General features: G+C 38.1%; 1 protein-coding gene across 1 annotated transcript in view; it reads left to right on the top strand.

Moving 5' to 3' along the window:
- The window catches only part of LOC124272636 (protein slit-like), a 179,828-nt gene that overhangs the window by 100,510 nt on the left and 55,536 nt on the right, over positions 1 to 23,782 (top strand). The window contains 5 exon segments of the mRNA XM_046707833.1: positions 2,457 to 2,512; positions 2,515 to 2,527; positions 3,187 to 3,258; positions 10,643 to 10,714; positions 22,928 to 23,091. Of these exon segments, the coding sequence (XP_046563789.1) occupies positions 2,457 to 2,512; positions 2,515 to 2,527; positions 3,187 to 3,258; positions 10,643 to 10,714; positions 22,928 to 23,091 (377 nt within the window).

Raw genomic sequence — 23,782 nt, 5'->3', positions numbered from 1 at the left:
CTTAAAATATCATGGTTTTGGGGAGAGGTTAGTTAAATTCTTTATTGTTCAGTCCCAGACATAAAATAGCTTATTTGAAAGTATTTATGTTATAAAATTATACTGACTGACTGACTGAGTTTGGTTTTACGCCGCTTTTAGCAATATTCCAGCAATATCACGACGGGGGACACCAGAAATGGGCTTCAAACATTGTACCCATGTTGGGAATCGAACCCGGGTCTTTGGCGTGACGAACCAACGCTTTAACCACTGGGCTACCCCACCGCCCCTATAAAATTATAATGAGACGTCCACAAGAAGCCCAGAACAACAGATTTGCCCAATCATTCTAGACTTCAGTTGGTCTCCTTGTGTAGTTATTTTCTGAGATCTGTTGTCAGACTAATATGCTCGCTGTAATGGATGCTACATGTACGCTAGCAAGTGATTCATAGTGGGTTGAGATTCATAGGCATTTGAAATTTTTATTTTGTTTATTTTCTTCTTGTAAATTCTCATAGTTTGCATAACAAATTGAGCAGGTGTGGGCATACGTGCATGAGGAGTCTGTAACCTGTGATGACTTTAACGAGAAAGGTGTGTGTGATGACTTTAACGAGAAAGGTGTGTGTGGTAACCAGTGGATGCTTTGAAGTGTCACATGTCCGCCGCTAGTAGCTGATGTCAAGTGCGCATGATAACATCCAACAGCAGTGGCAGACATCAGGTCAGCGGTCATGTGACATGCACATTCTGTAACGATAACATTCTGAGAGGGGCCGTCTCAAAATATTTGTTATTAATTTATGAAGTACCGGTACAATTGTACTTTTAATCATATGTTCAGATTCAAAAGTTGAATATGAAGTTTGAAAATGGGTTGGCACTTAACCGAAGCAGCTGATCACAATGATTATTTCAGTAACCATGGTGGCCAAGTTATTTCAGGTCCAAAACTCTTCTTCGATTCTCCTATCAAATAAATTGAATAACCTTTTATTTCAACCCACCATTAAACATAGGTGTATACTTTCTTTTGCCCGTGAGTTTATGTCGGTAAAGCACTTTGCCACAGTGGCAATATTATTATTATCATTGTCTGGTATTAGACACCTGCCCTTAAGAGAAGTAGAAGTGTTTTATCATGTAGCCTCCTGATGACAGGTAGAGTGATAACTGGCTACCACCTGTGAACTGATTGACTTACTCACCTGGGCATTTGCATTTGTGGGTTCTTTAGGCTGCTTAAAAATAAGGATGTTTCTTGGTACAGTTATCTCAAAAGTGAGGAGTGGGGTAGGACTTATTTCTTAGTTTTTAGTAAAAAATAATGATGAAAAGGTAATGTTATATTTTTTTCCACAAAGAAAATGAACAAACAATTGGTACACCTTTTACACAGCTATTCAACGTTAACGTCACTTGTCAGTCATCAATATCAGAGTGTGCTTCGAAAATGTGTGTTTGGGGCAATGATAATGACTGATGAGTAGGACTTTTAAAGCAATGCAGGAGTAACCAAAAAATGTTTCGTTTATTTAGTCTTAAATCTTCGTCTTAGCCATGGGAATTCAGAGTAGGTCAGTAACGTTTGCTTAGTACTATTAGTACTAGGTGTTTATGATGAGGATTGTGTTGTTGCAAGTATTGTTGCAGTGTACAACTGGTTTATAGCTCAATAGGGTTGACTACATATGGCATAAAATAACATTCATTCACTCCACATCCTTCAGATCATGTGACTTATACATGCACTAAAACTCTAAATCAAAGAGATAAAAAGATCCATGCATACGATTAAAGCGGCAAACCCATTTCACTGCCACTAGAAATATCTCTGAAAAGCAAAGTCATTTGTAACGATACTGACTGTGTAATGAGCATGTGTTTAAGAATCACTATCAAATGGTGATGAAACTAGGTGTGTGCAAAATCGTTTCCTGAATATTCTGCATATCGTGACTCACCATCATGAATGCATGCAAAGGCAAGGCAATTGTTTCACCTTAATCATTATGGTAACATATGGTACAATTCACAATAGGGAATTGCATAGGAGTAAGAAAATACTTTCTTGTCCTTTTATCAAGAGACGTGTTTTAAAGAAATGTTTAATTGCTACTTGTATCACTTAACAACACTTGGTTTTGTTATTTCAAAGTTTGGACAAATCTGGTTGAAATATTTGTCATGTGTGCCTCCATCTTCTATTTCAGCATTATATCTGTGTAATAATGCCTTTGAATATATTGATATAAAGCATGTCATTGTCAATCAACTTAACACTTTTAAAGTAAAGGTCTCACATCATGGGCACATGTGCAATCACGTACACACAATGTTCACATGCAAAAGCTTTATTAAGCATGAATCTTTGAATGCATCAACTTCTCTTATTGAGCATGAGTGTCACAGCTGTATCACGATGTGGATATTGTTTTTGTTTATATTTCAATTTGTCACATTTCTTTCAGGGATCTGAGCTACAACAAGCTTCTGTACATAGGCAGAAGAACTTTAAAAAGTTCTATTCTTTGAAAAATTTGTAAGTAATATTGATTTTGCAGAATGGTAATTATACAATTGTCTGACTCTAATAGGCTGTAAAAATTCAGACATTCCTTGGATAATTTGACAACTGAATAAAAAACAAATCCTCTTTTTCGCTTATCCTGTAAATTCTTGGACTTGTCATTGCTTAGAATTTTTCCAGATTGAAATTTGAATTTGTTTTAAATAAATTTATTCTTAAATATGACCAAGGGATGTTCTCAAGCCTAAAGGTTCATCTTCTGTTTCAGGTGGTAGTGATGTTTTATAAATGCCTTCACTCTAATTCTTCTTTTACACATCTCTACAGATACTGAACAAAAAAGTAGCTAAGGATATTGAATATTTTTGGGGATATTTTTATGAAATATGTGCACTTCTTCACTACAAAATAATATCCCACCAAATATTCATGTTCCCTAACTTTTTGTGTTCAGTATATGTACTTTCAATTTATAATTTTTAATTGCACATGCAGTACTTTCAAATTCTTAATTCTGCAACATCTGTTTTATTTTTTCAATTTAAGTTTAATTGTCATTCTTAAATTCTGAATGCATGATGTGTTCACAGTGCAAGCCTGATTCTTGTTTAAGCATGTTACTCTCATCCAGAATACATTTCTTGTTTCATGTTGATTGTCCATTTTTTCAGACAACTTGACCATAATGAAATTACTTGCATATCTGACACTGGAATCAAGGGATTAAGGAACATGGAGATTCTGTAAGTATATTGCAATCGCCCTACAGTTGGAGGATATACCACTCAACATTGATAGAGATATATTCAATGTCCTGAGCATTTGTTGTAGCTGTAAGCCAGCTGTGAATCTGATACCTTATCTTTACGCAGTGCTATAATTGCTTTATGGCATGGGGCCCCAATTCAGGGCTGAATGTTAATGATTGCCTGGAGATGTCGTTGACAAATAATACTTGATTTTAATTGCCGTAGAATGGGTACATTTATTTTCAGCTTCATTTTAGGTAACAGTACCAAGTACATTTGTCCTCAAGATGGTATCTTTGTGAGTTACCTTGACAGTTTAGCAATCAAAAGTTTAGTGATATATACAAGTCTGTTGAAATAACAGTACCAATACATGAAAATATCCCTATGAAAAGTTGAGTAGTATATACAAATATGTACATTAATACCAAAACATGTGGCTATAAGTGGTTGCTCTGAGTTTATCAGAGATTATCCTTAGCAAAAGTTGAGTAGTATATCCAAATGTAGGAAAATTAGTGTAACAGTAAACGTTTCCAAGAAGCTCTCCTCAAAATTGGGTAATATATAAATATAAAAGTATGTTCAATAAGCAGCACCAGTACAAATACCCCAAAGAGGTCCTCAGAGTCTGACAATATCCCTTTAAAAAATTGAGTAGTATTTACAAATATGAAAATAACTGCACCAGAACAGGTTTTCAGAAGATGCCTCCTGAGTGGACTGACAGTGTCGCTGTCAAAAGTTGAGATGTGTACATAAGTGTGAAAATAAAACGTACTAGAACACGTGTCCATAAGAGGTTGTCCTCCAATTTTCATTCACGTTCTCTGTGTGTGGAATATATCATGCCAGTCAAATCTCCCCAATATGTTTATGACAAAGACGACAACAAGCATCTTCAAATTACAGTTACTGCCTGTTCTCCAGTGTCAAAACATTGTTATTCTTACATACAGATATGCATTGTCCTATTTTTTCCATCAATATTCCGTTAATTCATCTCTAACCAAAACAATTCACACATTCCCGATGTCTCTTGGGAATGTGACTGATGAAATATATGTGATGAATAAATATCCCAAGATGTTGGTTTCGGTATCGGATGTTGGGATGGGTAAGAGAGGCTGGAATATATCTATGTTGTGGTCACCAGATAGCCTGGAGTTCTACTGAAGGGATGTTCCCTTAACTCACTGTAAATGGGAAACCTCCGCTCTGTAGGGGGCACCTGCCTAAACAGTCACAGATTGCACCCAGCGTTTTCAAAATGTTGTCAATGTGAATGATGGCATGTTGTAGATAAATATGTCCTCGGCTAGATAAGCATACAAGGATGCCCCCAGACTGTGAAACTGTTATACAAATTTGCACAAGTAGGCCTGCATATATGTCATCATTCATTTGGTTTGTAATTTATATTCTTTTCACGGACTGGTCTGGTTCTATTATTGGCAGATATCTGGCATTCACTGTGAAACCTTAATGTTATTAAATATGGCGGGACTTGACACACATTTAGTCCTAGAAAGAAAGTTATTGCTTTTAAAAATATATACCCCAAAATAAAAATTAACTTTATTGGATCCAAAAAGAAGAAAGCTTAAATTCAGGGCAAAAGCAATACTGTTTTGGAAAAATAAGCTAGAATCTAGAATAGTCACACCACACTTAAATAAATATATGGTTTCATATCTGAATTAAACAGTGATATGTTCCAGCAAATACAAGCTATCAAATGACCCTAAAACATTTTTTGTACCTGAAGGATTTAAGGCTTTGTACTGATTCAAGTTTCTGTAAAGGTCAAGGAAGGAAAACTCACATAGTTTAGTTTGTGGGAGAAAAATGTGTTACACAAAATCTGACACAACGCGGGGACCATAAACTCTCATACACCCATCATAAATAGCCACGGGAGTTACGACATTGTTTTCAGGACGTGACAAACTGTCTTCATCTCGTACATTGCGCAGAAGCTTCAACTCATTATACTTATGTTAAATCCCAAGTCCCGATGTTGTCCATTAAAAGGTTACATTGTAACGTTATGTACGATAATACAAACTATCACGCCATTTACATCCCTCGGACGGGAGGTACAACAAACAGAGACTGTACAACCATATTTTCACCGCTGAGCATCCGGAGCATTTTTAACAGCTTGCATAATGATAAAACCATGTTTATTTAAGCAGGGTTTATAAGGGTTGAGGTGAATACTGTCTTTGTATCTATATCTTGGTGATAAACGCCTCTATGTTTTACATTTTGAGAAACGGAATGTTATACTCGTGGAGAAAAGGCGTATTTCTAAATAGCACTCAGGGTTCAAGTTACCAATTTAATTATGGTTGTAAACTTAATATTAGATGGCAATGATGATCATCCTGGAACGGTCCTATTGCCATTATACAAATCGATCTTACCTTACCTTCACATAGACTTACATAGACGTCACCCTGGCAGTTATTTTTCTGTGACCCATCAGTGCATCACTAATGCTTGTACATACATTGTATTTAGTCAGGAACCTGACACAGTGCTTGATTCTTAAATCCAGTATGTGTCCAATTTGGATCCCCTCTAATTAGGAGATATTATTAAATAACAGATATATGAAGGTTTTTTTTAATTATCCAATTTTTAGAACCAAATGACCAGTATTTTAACACAAGAAAAATAAAGAAATGAAATAGAAAAGAAATGTGTCCTTTTGCCATGATCGTAATTTCCATGTTTTTTCTGCATTTTCAATTTTTCAGATTTTTTTTTTTCAATAACTATGCTACGTGAAAGTCTTTTGTTTCATGACCGCTCAACATTTTTTTTCATGAACCATCATCCATGCTGCCATGAAAACCATGTAGAAAACCCCTTAAGTCTTTGTTTATTGAATCCCTTAAGTCTTTGTTTATTGAAGTCTTTAACGTTTAAAAATGGTAAATACCACTTGAAAAGAAAATATGGAAACGAATATAACGAATTTTGTTTACAGGCTTTGGAGTGAGCTATTAGGCATGGGTGAATGCCACCATGCCACTGTTGTGTAGTGTATCTCTGATTGCCACTAAGTAAATCGTAGACAGACGATTATGGGCTTACAAGATAGAAGGGATTCCCATTAGTCTGAGATGGCTACCTCGTGTTCATGGCTCAACACTTTTAATCTTGTCTAATCTGTAAAAGGTATGTTTATGTTAGGGGATTATCCTTGTTTAGAGTTATAGGTAAGGCGCTCCGTGCTGTGACATGACAGGGTAAGGGCGACTGGTGATGATGCTTGACTGGGCTCTTGTCTCACGAAAGAAGGCTGCTATTAGATGAAACTAAACATTCATTTGTCCTTGGTATGGTGTAAAACCAACAGTAGACTTTGCATTGTTTATGTAAAAATGTGTGACAAAATCAGTGTTTGTTGTAATTTATTTTGTTAAAGCTGTGAATACATATTTCCATGGTAATTTGCATCCATAATGAATAATGTCCAGGATATTACACATACACACCTTGTCCGGATATTCGACAGATTTTTACTACTTTTTGGGGGGGTCACCACCTGCTGCTAAAAGCACTAAGCTTACAGAGCATACCATCAGCAAAACCAGTTTAAACGTGGGGAAGTGTTTGTGGGTTTATGGGTAATGAAATGTAAATGTGTTAAATATCTCTGTATATGTCAGAGCTGCTATGGTAACAGTAATAAATTTCATGAAAAACATTTAAAAAAAGAAATGTTTTACACCCAGTACCACCAATCATGGGGAGATAACTCTTGGAAGTACTATTGCTGACACCCCTGTTTATATCGCTGTTGGTTTATGGTGACTTCAGCAGAAGTACCTGCTTTCGCTGTTAATCACTGCTAATGTCAGTTTTGCATCTCTTTAATCCAAGTTAATCCATAAGATGTGTATCTTTGCAAGGGATTATCCGTGAGGGTATTTATAGCAGTGACACTCAAAGCTGTGACACATTTATGACATAAGACATGGTCACAGCTCGTGTCAGCATGCGGTGAAAGTCATGAGGTTATGAATGTTCTCAAGAAGAATCTTAGAAACATCATACAGCAAAACTAATAAAGGAGAAAGAAACACATTTGATCTTAGATTTTGTATTTCCCTTAAGTACAAATCAGTTTATTTGGCAATCCATTGAATACATTATATTTTAAACTTCATTTAATTTGTTAATGGATCAATTGAAATATCTGGCAATATGAATCATGAACATAATACATGTTCCCTTATTTTTTCAATGAGTATACCTACCACCAACAGTGTCACTGACATTGTGTAATTGTCACAGCTTTGAATGTTTCATAATAAACACTTTCAAAGGGAATATCTGTAATGGAATATCACACACAGCATGTATCCATCTTGGTATTTGAAAAGTCACAGCTTTCAGTATGTAGTAATAAACACTCTCAAGGGAATTTTTCATAGTTATCACCCACCCAGCATGGATCCACTCTAATGCCAGCTGTAAACAGCCCCTGTTATCTATACTGGATACATTCCTGTATCAACAAACATGAATCATTTCAATAAGTCGTCTTTAAGTGTCCCAGCAAATCTCTAGTAGCTTATGTGGGCATTTAACATCCATATACAGCTATGGAATTCCCCAATCTTCAGTTTTACGTAACCTCTCATTGGTTGGACGCAGTGAAGCATGGTATATGGGAGTTATCACATGTGTGAAGGAGGGGGATATGAGGAGTTATCTTGATGGTATGTTCTTGTTATTGCCCCAGGACAGATAAGTAAGGCCAGAGTTCACTAGTGCTGGCTGAAAGATTGATAATCAGAAATATTGTTGATGGGAAGAATTATTAACGATTATCGATATGAAAATTCTAGCATCGTGAACATCCTACATGAACCTTGTCTTTATTCATTGGCTTCTTCTAAAATATGTTCAGGACACCGTTTTGTTAGTTATCCACTTATAAATATGTCACTACTCTCCAGTGAGGTGAAATTTGTTGGTTTCTTTCAAATTTTGAGAACATTTTTGCTTAGAGGTGCTTTTCCGAGATTCATCGATCTCTGTTATCTAATCGATAGACAGCCCTTGAGTTCAAGGGTATTAACATGGTTTAATGTCATCAATGAGGTCTTGATTTTCTATGTTATTTGAAACTATCTCAACTGCATGTTTTGACTCGTTCTTGATTTTCTTGTGTATCATATACTACTCATATTTAGATAGGGATAATCAGATATGTCATTCTGTTTAAATGCACACATATCATAGGTTTTGTGTATCGTGAAAAGATAAAATATGGATACCCAAAGTAGACCAGTATATCTCCATAAAGATAGCTTCCTGTTGAATCTGGTTTGGATTACACAACATGGACATAAATGTCCAATCAAGTTACACGTTTGTTTTATGATTGAAACAGGAGTTGATTTTATTTTCTCTTAACTTGTCTTAAATACAAGTTGGAAACCCCAGCAGCATTAGGACTTCGCTTCAAAAATACTTACTCTGAAAAACGTCCTTTCCACTTAAACTAACAGTTACAAGCATTCCTTTCAGTAAAACTTGTATGCCTTACTGTAAAAACAGATAAGACTTATATGCCTCATCTTGCCTCTTTCCTTAAAATCCACACATCTAATTTAGATATAATTCCAAAGTAGATACAGAATATGTTTTCACCAATAGTTTCATCCAACTATCTCATCTTCAAATCAATATCTCAGTATGAGAACAAGACCAGTATGTCTCATGGCATGGATACAACAGCCTCCATCAAGGGCGTCTATGAGTTAATACAGTTATTGCCCAGCTGATATTGAGATAATTCCCAGACAGATATAGACACATCTGTCATAACAGTGAGTGGGGGAAGAGATTAGGTATTTACAGCAACAGTCTCCGCCTTTATCAATAGATGCAGATGGGGATGTCAGCATCTAGAAAGTACACCAAGGTTTACCCAGCAGGAACAAAAACACACAACTATCTAAAAATGCAACATTTCTCTAGGTCAATATTCAGTTTGTTCTGGAAACAGACAACTTGTTTTTTTTTTTTGGGTACATTTTTCACTTTTGTTTGCATAGCTTTCAGTTTGAGAAATACTGGTTCACAAGGATATAGAGGAAGTGAATATTTAAGTACTAGTATATCATGACAATTTGGAAGTATATCATGGCAATCAAAATGTACGTCATGGCAGTATCTAAGTATATCATTGTAATAAGTATGTATGGAGATAGGAATATATATCCTGGTAATAGGAATGTATATCATGGCAATAAGTATATATATCATGGCAATAGGTATATATATCATGGCATTAGGTATATACATCTTGGCAATATGTATATATATCATGGCAATAGGTGTGTGTGTGTATATATATATATATATATCATGGCAATAGGTATAAATATCATTGCATTAGGTATATACATCTTGGCAATAGGTATATATATCATGGCAATAGGTATACAGTGGAAGCTGTCAAAACCGGCAGTTGTCCAATCCGGCAAGTTGTCAACACCGGCATAAAATCTCAGTCCTGTCCGTGGCTAGTGCATGTATCATCATTTAGTAGCTCTGCAATCCGGCAGCTGTCTATTCCGGATCTCGGCATGAAATGAGCAACCCGAATATGGGTTTATACTGTAATCAACGCTGTCTAATCCGGCGCATGGCGAGGATTCGGCCTGATGTGTATTGTTATCAATAATCTTACATTGAAATATCATGGTTGCCGCCAAAGACATTTTAATCTTAGTTCAGCATGGGTATACTTGTAACTAGTGAGTTGACATGTTTTATTGTGATACAAGAATGTGTATGAAAGTAACAAAACTGGTTCACTTCTAGTCGGAGGTTAAACCGTGTTATCTGTACAATCCAGCATGCTGTCTAAACCGGATTATTTCTTTAGTCCCGACGAGTGACTGTTTAGACAGCTTCAACTGTATATATTATGGCAATAGGTATATATATCATGGCAATAGGTATATACATCTTTGCAAAAGGTATATATATCATGGCAATAGGTATATATATCATGGCTATGGGAATGAATATCATGGGAAAAGGAGTATATGTCATGGCGATAGCAATATATATCATTGCAACAGAAATGTTTATCATTGCAGTAGGTACATATCATGGCAATAATAATGCATGCCATTGCAATAAGAATGTATATCATGGCAGTATATACGTTTATCATGGTGATAATAATATATATCATGGTAGTAGGAATGTATATCATGGCAAAAGGAATAAATGATGTGGCAATAGCAATGTATATCATAGCAATAAATATATATATCATGGCAATAGGAATATATATCATGGCAATAATAAATTATATCATTATATATTTTTGTTTCAGAACGCTGAGTAATAACAACATAACTACACTGCCTAAGGATATGTTCCAAGGAATGAACAAACTAAGAGTTCTGTGAGTATAAGATTTGATCAGTTCTTAGTTTTGATGTGGTGGTGGTGGTGATGATGAGTGAGCGAGTGAGTTGGGTTTTATGCCACTTTTAGCAATATTCAAGCAATATCACAACAGGAAATACCAGAAACGGGCTTCACACAATGTACCTACTGGGTATATGGAGAAATGAACCCAGGCCTTCGACATGACGAGTGAACGCTTTAACCACTAGGCTACCCAACCACTCATGATGAGTGAGTGAGTGAGTTTTTAGTTTTACGTTGCTTTTTGCAATATTCCAGCAATATCACGGCAGGAGACACCAGAAATGGGCTTCACACACTTTGCCCATGTGGAGAATCAAACCCAGGTCTTCAGCATGACAAGTGAACACTTTCACCACTAGGCTACCATACCACCCATGATGATGATGATGATGATGATGATGATGATTTCAACAATGATAGGTTGTGATATCTTTGTTACATCAACAATCCTGTATGGGACATTAAACCCTCATTTGGTCTGCTTCTTATTGCAATCTGTTATCTCGCTTGTCCTTATACATGGGTAAAACAATTGTACTACAGCTATTGAACTTCGTAGGGAGGATTGTGTTTGGAAAGAGTACTTCAGGCCAATATTTGGACATACGATAAACACAACCATTTTAGCTATCCAGAGAACAGAATTTAGCATTTAGCTTTCTGGGTCTCCAGAGTGAAGTCTGTTGATCTTCAGTAGGCCTCCAAGATAGCAAAGAGTCTTAAAAAACTGCATTGTAAAGTTCAGATTCCAGATGTTTTGTTTTGGTGTCTTGTGTTGAAATGTTGTTCCTGCCAGAGATTTCTGTCAAACAAGCTCCAAGAACATTTCTCACTTTTATGTCCTGGAACTGTGTTTCCCTGTGGCAACCGTCTGATTAATTGTAAGGATGTGTAGCATTTGGGAATTGTATCAGAAGTAAACAATGCACATCCTACCCAAAATATACTTTCTGCAAGAAATATAAAAAACAATGTTTTCAAAGGTGTTAGATTATCCGACACTTCTCCAAACATTTGCCGGCATACTCTACATAAAATACATCACAGACTGATAAAAAACCCTGATCCTTTCAACAAAGGGAGATTACTCTGTGTCTTGTTGATAAATGTGTTCTGGCTGATCAGGAGACAAGTTCCAACATGGCTGCTTACATTGCGTTTAGAAGCAGACGTTAAAAACATCCAACTGCACCTGGCTGGGCGAGCATTTGCTGCACAGTAGAGTGTGACAGTGGTATCGCGAGGCGGTAGATAGCTTTAACGCTCTCATTAGAGAACACAAGCCTTTTTCCTCTCTCCCTCATGTTAAAGCGAAGCCACTACTACCTCCTGATAAAATAAACATAGCAAATTGGTCATGAAATTCATCCAAGGAAGTTCAGCCTATCCTGCAACAAGCATTGCCATATGTGCATGTGAGGAGTTCATCGGAGAATCCGTGGAAAAACATCCCCTTCTCACCTTTTCCTTTTGGGACTTTTCCGATACCCTCGGAAAACATTGCTTCTCAACTTCAACCAGACTTCAACCTTTGGTAAAAAATCTTACTAAATGCTGCATGATGCTTTCATTTTTGATGTCCCATTTTAATCCCAATGAAAGAGAATGGGGACAAAGATCCATATGTTAGACCTCAACCCATGCCAATGTTATCTTCTGTAATCAAATGCCAATCTTGTGTTGAGGTCATGATATAATACCTTGCATAACCTTTCCTCCGAGTTACCCAGTCTACCTTAAGGAGAGAGGGCTTCAAGGTTGCCTCTCATCTGTCTAGTCAGCGGTATGAAGTCAGGAGATAAATTGGTTTAATCATCCAAATGTTTTCGCTTTGATCAACCTCTGAAGGTCAATTCTGGCTTGGACAGGTCAGTGATAACGGATGATATTACACTTGGAGGCAGAAATTCAAGTTATTCCAAAACAGTGTTGAAATATTTCTGATTGATTTTTATTGTTAGAAATCTTTCCCTGCCATTTTTGCATGGGTTCATAAGCTACATTTATTTCATTTGAATTGAGGAAAGATTATCAGTCGCATCCTTCAAATCTGGACTTAGTACAGCATCTCAGCCTTCCGAACGAAAATTCCTCAAGACAAATTCACAATGTAAAATTACTCACTTATCCGGAAATCTGGTTTCCGTAACCAGACGGTCATTTTCAAATGCAAAACGCTAAATTATATGCAATTTTTTCTTGTATATCCGAATGGCTGAACACGTGTCAGTATGTTTACACACTCATTTTACCGAGTGGCCTTGCGTGCCCTAACATAAAAGAAGTCGTCAGTCTTTGAAGCGTGAGAGGATTAACTACCTGTAATTAGCAAGGTGACACTGAGTTAATTTTGAGTTGTGATTGGTAAGGCAAGACGTCCCCATTGTTTTGGTAGTGACTTTAATCCGGAAGTATAGGTTAGGTACAGGAACAATGCGAACGCGTGGATGACATCAGAACTGTTTTGTGATTGGTTGCTAGCATATGACAGACAGATGCATTTACAGGTATGTTCGCACGTGTTATTGACTACTTTATTTGACCAGATGATATTTACCAGTATGTATGCATTGTTATTTGTTGATGTCTTATCAGTAAAGATTACGTATGAGGTCTATTATGTTCGTTTCTTTATATGTATTTTTACATATTGTCCGTGGTTCAGATATCCGGAAATTCGTTTATCCGGACAGTTTCAAGAAAAACACAAGTGTCCGGATAAACGGGGCACGACTGTATCCCAGATAGCATTCGGACGTTGGGTCAACGTCTGAATGCTATCTGGGATATGATCTCTACCTCCAGCAAATTTACTGGGACAGTAGTATGTCCCACAGTCCCTGAACCACATTATTTTCCCTTCCACCCAGCCTTAAATAGTGCAAGTCTAGATTTCCTCAGGTTCTGAATAGCCCATTTCACTAAGGCTCCTTGTCAATTTAAAAGGAATTATTTGTTTCTATCAAAACAATATATGTTCAGAGACTAAGCATTAGTTTATGACGTCTAGTGGGACTTGTATAGACCTGGGCACCATTTCACAAAACGATCATAATGCTATGGGGATCGTAACTCCCATACTTTAATATAGACTTACGACAGTCGTAGCGCTATGACCGCTTTGTGAAACTGGCCCCTGTATCATGATTCAATCACTAATCACAGTTACCTCCTTCCAAGTAAGTCCACTTTCAATGTCAATTTACCATATTCACTGAATGTAAAAACAGGGCCTCCATCTGCCATCTGCAGACGCGAGTGTTGCAGCCATCATCATAGACTGACAGGAAATCCTTCTCATGTACTCTGTGATTACCAGTCTTACATCACCGTAGACATCAGCAACACGCAAGGTGTTACCATGTTGAATACATCTCCACGTCTCCGTGGATCAGTGCTGAGGGTAATTGGGGCACTAGCACGGATATAGTGACTGTTTCTTGCAACTTTCAGATTTACAGGTTGGAAAAGTTCCCAAAGTCGGTGAAGATTGGTTCAAATGCTGCTGCTTATAGCTTTGATTCCTTATCAGTATGGAGAGGGTTTTGTGACTGTCATTCAGAATACTTTGTTTTTTCTCTCATGATGCTAGCATGATTTACTTTGATAATTGGGTCTTTGTTTTAGACTTTCCTCAGTGTTGAAAAGACAATCCAGCCATAATATTGGTAATACCCAATTTTTTGTTAAGTATTGACATGAAAAATATGTGCATGTTAAATTGTCACATTGATTTCAAATAACTACAAACTACCAACTTAAAAATGCATATCTAAAAATTCACAGCAAGTAATATTGTTATTTTTTTAAATACAGTGCAGGCTTATCATTAAAACCAGAAAAGAAGTTACCCAGTAGGTCTGAAAATATTTACAACTGAAAAGTGAAAGATTGGCAATAATGTTAAGTATCAAGCATACAGACTCTGCAAGAGTGTTACATCTAAAAGCTTTGAAATGCCATATAACCTAGAATCCACAAGAGCGTCACACGACGACCACATATTCTGTGCATACAAGGAATAAATTTGCTAACTTAACATCAGGAGCACTACAGCTGTTCAGGTGAAAGTTTCATGTCAATGCTGTCAAGGAGATGCTGACAGAGTACAATTAAAACTCTATAGTCTAAAATACAAATTGACACTGGCACTTAAAAAACAACAAATCTTTTGACATCCAACAAGTTGGTCTCCCCTGGAGAGGACCAATCATCACACAGATGCCAGGATCATTTACAAAAACGGGATTTTAAACATGTTTTTGTCAACAGAGTTCACGTGAAACAAAAGTTGATTGTCAGCAGTTTAGTATGTGTCATAAAAAAAAACTTTGTTAAAAAACTGGGTCGATGATGGCCAAAGAACCTCTGCCAGGAAGGTGTACGATCTGGCAGTATGATGACATTAACAGATGGCGACCAATATGGTTGTGTGTTGTGTCGGAAAACAACAGCTATTGTTGCAATTGTGTCCCTGTGTTGTTTTGTTGCCATGACACTGAAAGATGTGTTATTCTTAATTTTATTGTGTAAGAATCGGAGTGTAACTTTTGGCAGGCTGTGTATTTTCTAAAACAATTCGCAAATCATTCACTGGTACTGTGTATGTTTTCTTAAATATTGACGCTGATTCAATCCGAGTTACAATATATGCCAGGAAATTGTACTTTGATCGACTTTATATTTACCAATTGGTGTTTTTGTTGATTAGATGTGTTAGCAAAAATTTCATAGATTAAATCATGTAACTTTAAGATCACAAGGCTTTGTTTTTGTTAATTTATTGTTCAAACATCGCACTTCCACAAAAATTGCTATTTTAGTTTTTCTCAGGGTGTACTGTTTGCTTACGAAATATTTCTCATGCCTTAGAACATTCTCACTGCTATTGAGTTTGACACAAAAATTTGTAGAAAAAGCGCAAAACACTTAAAACAAGTATGTATATAAACACATGATACAATATATCAGTTACACTGTTTGCTCAATGCTAGATGCTCAAAATTCTGTAGTATAATAGCAAGCTTACTTTTACCAAAGCAAAAAACTGCATCCTAGACAAGTGCAATAATTTCACAACAATGCAGTTCTGCCATAAAAGTTTTATTTTGTACAATAGAAATCCTCTAGTCATGATGACAAATTCTCATGCAATGGACATAACATGCCCTTCCTAGTAACCCTTCCTATCCCATAATTCCATGACAAGATGGACGTTCATGTGTAATGTTTGCAGATTAGATGTTTATTGTGGGGAGACACACCTGACTAAGTGTGGATAGCCAACAAGGCAATAAAACAGTTATGCCACCCACATGCTGGGCAGGCAGAGGTGATTGTCAAGGACAGTTATACTATATCGGCAGTTTTTGATGATGGAAGATACTATTTATTTGTTTGTTTTTCATTTAATGCCACTCATCAATATTCCAGTTCATGACAGTGTTCCATGAGTTATTACGTCTGTACCAGGCAAGCCAGTGATTGAAATCATGAGCACTGGTTATATTTCAACCATGGCTGAGAGCCTGATCACATTATCCCATCAGGTCACCTTTTGAAGGTCAATGAGGACTCAAGTCACCTTTTGAAGGTCACTGAAGACCAACTCTTAACCCAGATCTTCATGGAGAGAGGGGACGGTTCAGTAGCCTACTAGTTAAAGTGTTCGTTCATCTCACCAAAGACCTAGGTTCGATTCCCCACATAGATACAATGTATGAGGCCTATTTCTAGTGTCACCTGCAGTGATATTGCTGGAATATTGCTGCAGCGTAAAATTATTGCTACCCATGTGGGAAATCAAAGCTGGGCCTTCAGCATGATGAATGAATGCTTTAACTAATCTCACACAGGTACTTGTACCCATTTCTGTATACAGATATGTACCCTAAACAAAGTCTAAATACAGAAACGCAACCCGTACCCTAAAAGCCAATATTCTGCAATCCTGGTTGTTCCTGTCAACTGATTGCGAAAGTGGTATTCATATGCATCGCTGAAATATCCGAATGCTTTAACACCAAATGTATCTAATACAACAGTATGACAGTTCCGACTGAATACCACAATGGGAATGGAATCGCTAGGGTATTGACCAGGGTACATATCTGTACTGTCTTACCTGGACCCTAGTAGTAACTACTGGGCTACCCCACCTAAAAAGATTCCCAGTCCCTATGATTCTGTCATGAAAGAGGAGGCAAGTCTAGATTGCCTCAGCTCCAGCCTGAAATACAGATTTGTTCTGGGCTCCTTTCGGATTTTGTTATTATTGGTTTGTAGATATATATTTTTAATAAGGTAAGTATATTTATGGGACTAAAGTCAGTCAGTCAGTCTAAGAGCCATTGATACAGAACCTGTTTCCAGTAGTGTATCACCTTACAACCTGTAGTTCATTGAGAAGCACATTGTCTTGCCCTGAATGAAAGGTGATCCTGGGTTGTGTTCAGAGGCCCAGCTCGGATCACTGAAGACTCCACACCATGTGGAATAAACTCCTGACACGCAACACCCTTTCTGTTGTAGTCAACAAACAGTGCTCTCTGTCATTGCCCTCACAGTAAACTAGACCATACTGATGACAGACCAACCATACTGATGGTCAAAAGAAAGTATACTCTATGTTGATGGTGGATAAAGCTGAAACAGACATGAAATGTTTATACCATGGTGATGTATGTGATACGGGAATCACTGGCGATATTACATGTGTTTCATCAATGAGTATCTCACAGCAGATGAACACAGGACTCACACAGTAATGAACAGAATGAAGTGTGATTGTCAAGTACATACTTTCTTTTCACCAACATATTAATATGATCTTACTTAGTTTAATACCAAGTGTGGTGAGGATAATTTCCACTTATGAATATTAACCATAATTAATACCAAGTGGTTGATATTCTGTATATTCACCACTTCCAATGTTCCAGAGGGCATTACTTCATAATTCCTGATATGAATATTAATCATAACTTAATACCAAGTGGTTGATATTCTGTATATTCACCACTTCCTTTGTTCCAGATGTCATTACTTCATAATTCCTGATATGAATATTAATCATAACTTTCCACTAAATGCTTGGTATTCTATCCACCACATCCATACATAGCACCAGAGGCAGTTCCGTCTCCCATCAGGGTTCTTCAACAATAAACTTCCTGGCATAGCCACCCTATAGTGGTCACAATCTAGAACGCTTCCCATTGACATATCACTAAGGATAACATGGGGTGAAATTGTGTAGTCTACCACCCAGATGTGACCTTTGTGGGGGTCCCCTAGGACCAGTCAAGTGTCCCCGCCCAAGGGCAATGGTGTTAGACACGCAACCAGTCCTGCCAGACGAAAGATGGAACCAAGTTTCAGCTGTCATGTGACCTGTGACTGGCGTGATCTGTGATGGTGGCAGAGTCAGAGGGTACAATAACACATGTGTGAGGTGCATGCTGGAGAAGTATTGTGTGTATCAGAGATGTATAGGCAGATAGACTTGCAGCAGGTTCATGGCGATATATCAGGATACAACAATGGCTATAACACAGGGTCATACAGTTCACTCTCTTCATGTCCTCATACTTGGAATTTCGTATTTATTTGGCATCATTTGTCTGACTCACACCATTACAATGAGTGATGGCGGATAACACCAATAAATATGTTATGTCTCTTCAAGGAAGTGTTAGCTTAACTTTAATGGCATTAGGAGCTACACTTTTTTCATGTAGAGGGTTGGCTTGTTATTTTAATGGCAATTGAAGCTGCACATTTGGAAGGGAGATTGTTGGTTTTTCTTCAGTGGCATCAGAAACTGCACTTCTTAGGTTGATAAAATATTATGAATTAGGTTGACAATATAAGATTGAAGGAACATTTGACTCATTATAACAGACTGAATTTTTTCGAAGTTAAATATACGTGACAATAAACTGAACTGATTGTTCCCTATTGCCCAGTATAACTTGCCTGACACTCAGGGTGGCACAGCGGAGGCTCAGTTAGTTTTGCGGAGTTGTGTCCCTTTATTATTCCAGGATCCATGGGTCCAGATGCAGACTGTTCCAGATGCAGACTCAGAAGTTGTCAACTCAGGATCCATTGATTATAGGCTTATGCAGAGTTAGTTTCACCAAAGTCATTTACCACCTCGGTCACATAGGGCTGTCCAAACAACATACCAGCATCATACCCGTCAACTCTCGCATTTGCCATTGATTTATGTCATGCTTCACGCCTCAAATAATAATCTCATGCAGCTGGTAGCTGGTCTCATTTATACTTTTCGTCTGCGTAAAGTTGAACACCGCCTGAAAGTGTATAAAACGATGTTTACCACCCTCGGGCTTATTATTTATTAGCAGGGCATCTTTTAGTGTCAAAATAATGCCACCAGAAGGCTCCAAATGCTCCTGAAACCACTAAACTTCATACCTTCACCCCCAGAGACTTCACCAGGGCCGCCGCTCTCTACATAACATTTTTTCATCTCACTCCAAACCATCTATAGGGGTTGACAGCTCTGCAGCATACCACCCCAGTACATTACATAACAATCTTAAACCCAAATCTTACTCACCCCCATTTGCATAGATGGATGCTCATGCTGTTGATCACTGGATTGTCTGGTCCAGACTGGATTATTTACAGACAGCTGCCATAAAGCTGGGATATTGCTCAGTGCAGCGTAAAACAACAAACCAACCAACTCACTCACTCACCCATTCTGCTTTGAGGCAAAGGTCATGAGTCCAATGATTAGAAGATCCACCTTGTCTCGAAACAAACCACATGCTAACATCCTAATATTGTCCCTATTGATAAACATGCTTTTAGCATGTCTTGTAAGTGTTCCATGATATATCACTAGATAGTAATCAGATCTTAAGGTGCCAAGCAAGCAGATCCAGGAGCCACCATGTTAGTTCTTCACCTATACAAAACGGCAACTTATATTTCCGATACCCATTATCATAAACTAAGCAGTTGTATGGTTTTGTCACCCTGAGAAGCCACTTGCTTTATATGTCCAGATAGTTGACCGCTGGGCAGTCAAGGGTGCAGTAATTAAGGAAGATCGTCTCTCAGAAGGATTCTGTATCAGTTGGTCATTACGGATGATTAACATGCTTCTCGGATTAAAGGATTCAAAGGCATTTGTTTCCATCATGGGTGTGAGGACGTAGGGGCTGATGGCCAATGGTATCTGGTCGGCTGATATAGTGGGGATTTGTGGAGCAGATGCAACCTTCAGAGTTGAAGTGTCCATTTGCTTGTCAATAATGAGTCCTCTTATCTGTTGGTCTGATAAGACGTTTGGAGCGAAGGTATGGCATGATGAGAATGATTTTTGGCATGGAGGTGACCTTGATGTTGGCTTTTTTGTATGGTGGCTTTGATGGTGGGGTGAAGTGGTGTTTTTGATGCTGGTGCTGCTGTTGATTGTCTGGGATGATGATTGATTGTTTGATTAGTTGAGTGAGTGGGTTGGGTTTTACTCAAGTTCTGGCAATACCACTGACATATCATGGCAGGGAACCAGATTGTGGCTCCACATTGTACAGTTTAACAGTGCTAGGTCTTCAGCATGATGGGTGAATACTCTGGCAACTCTGTGAGAAGGGTTTGTTTAGGATGGGAGGATTGAGTATGGATGAAAGATGGATGCATGTGAGAATGATTAAGGGGTGGGAGAAAGGGGGGTGGCATTAATGATGGAGGGATGTGAGGAGAAACGATGAGCAAATGATAGAAAGAAGAAAGGAGGGATAATGAAGTTGTGATACTGATAAAGGGAAAGATGGAATGGAGATAAATTAAAAATGGATGGAAGATGATTGAGGATGGGAGAACAGGGGTGGTGGTATTAATAATAATGGAAGGACGGGAGAAGAGCGGATGAATAAATAATTGTGGAATGGAGTAAGGTTTGATAAAAAAACACATGCAACCACTTCTGTGATCTGGACAAGCCCTGAGTTTCTCATGACAACATAAACAGCATCACCTTGTTTCTGACAAAAGACTGAAACCTGTCCTCATCAATACTGGGGGCGGTGGGGTAGCCTAGTGGTTAAAGCATTTGCTCATCTCACCGAAGACCCGGGTTTGATTCCCCACATGGGTAAAATGTGTGAAGCCCATTTCTGGTGTCCCCCCGTCGTGATATTGCTGGAATATTGCTAAAAGCGGCATAAAACTACACTTACTCTCTTATTCACTATCTTATGAAATCTTGTCCTGGGCCTAGATTTTCTCTTAGCTCTAAGATAGTCGTAGGTTAATGTTAATGTATGGCACTTACAACTATCTTAGCTCTAAGAGAGCTTTGAAAATCTAGGCCCAGTTGGTACAAAGCACTTGCTGCACCCTTAGGCCAATATAATACACCAGAAGATGCAACTTGTAGCAGACACGCTCCATGAACTCCTTGAAATTTGACCTTTTGATTTCAAGTCGACACTTTTTCGTCTCCCATGAGTCAGTGGGGCCATTAAGGACGAACAGACATGCAATATTTTGGCTGTATGGTATGCACGACCCGCGATACACATTCCCGATGTTTTAGCACCTCTGCCCCGAACAGACCCATAACCATAAACTCATTACACTGACCAGGAGAAAAGTAGCCATACTTTGTCCGTAAAATACGACTGGGCATGTTTACACTGATAATGTCTAGACAAGGATCGTAAACAGCTCGCTGTGTGAAGGTGATATGCTTACCTGTAAGCCAATACACTCACTTGCCCAGGTGAGAAATGGCTTTCAACACAGTTACTGAAATAAGGTGGCAGGAGCTGTTTGAGTGGGAATAAACTGGCCAGAAAAAGTTGACCTCTGGGTGTCTTGATGTATGGGGGTTCCAGGGAGGTGGGAAATGTGCTGAGAGACGTAGGATTAACAGACTAAAGGAGGTTTTGTCTGAATGGAATTTGGATGGTGGGTAGATGATGGGTCTGGAGCACTCGTAAAGCCATTCATGGTTGAAGGAAGCGAATGCTCATTTGTATTTGTACTGGGATGTGAAATTAGATGAAGTAAGATGGTTTATCAGAAATCGGCAGACACAAATATCTTACTGTGGAACTGTCAGCTGGAATGTTTGGCAGACTTACAAACCGATGACTATGCAAAGCGTGATTACTACGTATATACCGAGGGCAATAGTTATCACAGATGGGATATAACACAAAATATACAGAGGGGACAGTGTTAAAAACTACTTCAAAGACAAGCTCATATTTGGGATGTACTTTGGATTGTTATTTAATAAATAGGCATAATATTTTCCAGAATATGCTGGAAAAAAATAATTTGGCCTCATGTAGTTTTCGCAAGAAATATTGTTTGTTGGACATGTTGGATGTCCATAAAAAATATCTTATTTTGGTTCAGTGTTTCTTTGTAAACATGTTATATCTATGAAGTCTGTTGGCACTTTGAGCACACTTTGGTGTGGAGTTTAGCACAATATAAGAATCCATATTATTATTATTATTATTATTATTGTTACTGGTCCCTTATAAGATGAAGATCCAGGTTAGATTTGGCCTTCTGCAACCCATGCTTGTCATAAGAGGCAACTATTGGGATCGGGGGTCCACCTTGCTGACTTGGACATGTCATCATATCCCAATTGCGTCGATTGATGCTCATGCTGTTGATCACTGGATTGTCTGGTCTAGACTCGATTATTTACAGACTGCAACCATACAGCTGGAATATTGCTGAGTGCGGCATTACACAACGAACCCTAAGCAACTGTGTACAGCTAGTTGCAGTTGCACCTTAAGCCATACGTCTGCTCACTTAGGAAAAGAACTGGACAACCAGGGTAGCCTAGTGGGTAAAGCATTCACTCATCACACCAAAAGCCTGGGTTCTATTCCCAGCTTGGGTAATGTGTAAAGTCTATTTCCAATGTAACCCTGCTATGATATTGCTGGAATATGACTGAAAACAGTGTTAAACCATACTCCCAAATGATGAGAACTATTTTTGATTCTGATGTTCAGAAGCTAGAGAGAGATTCAGTGAGCCTTCACAATGGCTGTTTAGACCACCATGACACCCATGCCCTGCCTCCTTGTGATGAGAACTGATGTGGCAACACTATCTCAACACACTATAATTCAATAATTGAGAACTCCTGGTGACTTTGCCTGTATTTCAGACGTATCAGTGACAACCGCCTGGTGTGTGACTGTCACCTGGCATGGCTGGCGCGATGGCTGCGAGCAAACCCAACTCTGGCTCTCTTCACCGAGTGTGCCATGCCGAATCACTTGAAGAACAACGAGATAGCCGAGCTGCAGGACATGGACTTCAGGTGTATTCGTAAGTAGTTTCTGTATTGACAAACTGCAGTGTTAATCTGTGGATTTGGTTGGTTGGTCTGTAGGTTCTGTTGGTATGTGTGTCTGTGTGTCTGATCATGTGTGTGGTCTTGTCTGTGTGTCTGGTTGTGTGTGTGTTGTCATGTGTCTTAGTGGTGGTCCGATTAATTGATTTAATCGAAGATTGGTCGTAGTGACTAAACGACCAAGCAATCGATCATAATTTCTCATAATCGAACACAACTAATTTTGGAACACTTGTTTTCATTAACAATATTTTTCACATGGTTGGTTTTGTCTGTTACATTTTGTAAGCATTTCAAGCTCGTTTCAAGTCATGATTGAATTTATCTTAAAGGCTCCAAGAAATGTATGTTCCTAACATACTAGTCATCCTTTAAAGATGTGAAATTTCGCCAAAAAGCCCCAAAAGAACTACATGGTTTTTTCCTTATTTTTATGTGCATTAACAAATTTCATAAATGATGCTAACCAATTATTTTCGATGATTGATCGGTTGTAATGAACCAATCATCAATTATGAGATTTTAACCATTTCCCAACACTAATGTGTCTGGTTGTGTGTTAGTGTGTCTCAATCATCAATTATCATGTGTCTCTGTGTGCCTGTTCATGTCTCATGTGTCTCTGTGTGCCTGTTCATGATGTGTGTGTGTGTGTGTGTGTGTGTG

Source organism: Haliotis rubra, unplaced genomic scaffold, assembly GCF_003918875.1.
Source record: "Haliotis rubra isolate DU_JTF1 unplaced genomic scaffold, ASM391887v1 Scf171, whole genome shotgun sequence".
In the NCBI taxonomy this organism is placed as follows: domain Eukaryota; kingdom Metazoa; phylum Mollusca; class Gastropoda; order Lepetellida; family Haliotidae; genus Haliotis; species Haliotis rubra.
This window is presented reverse-complemented; position numbering and strand designations above follow the sequence as displayed.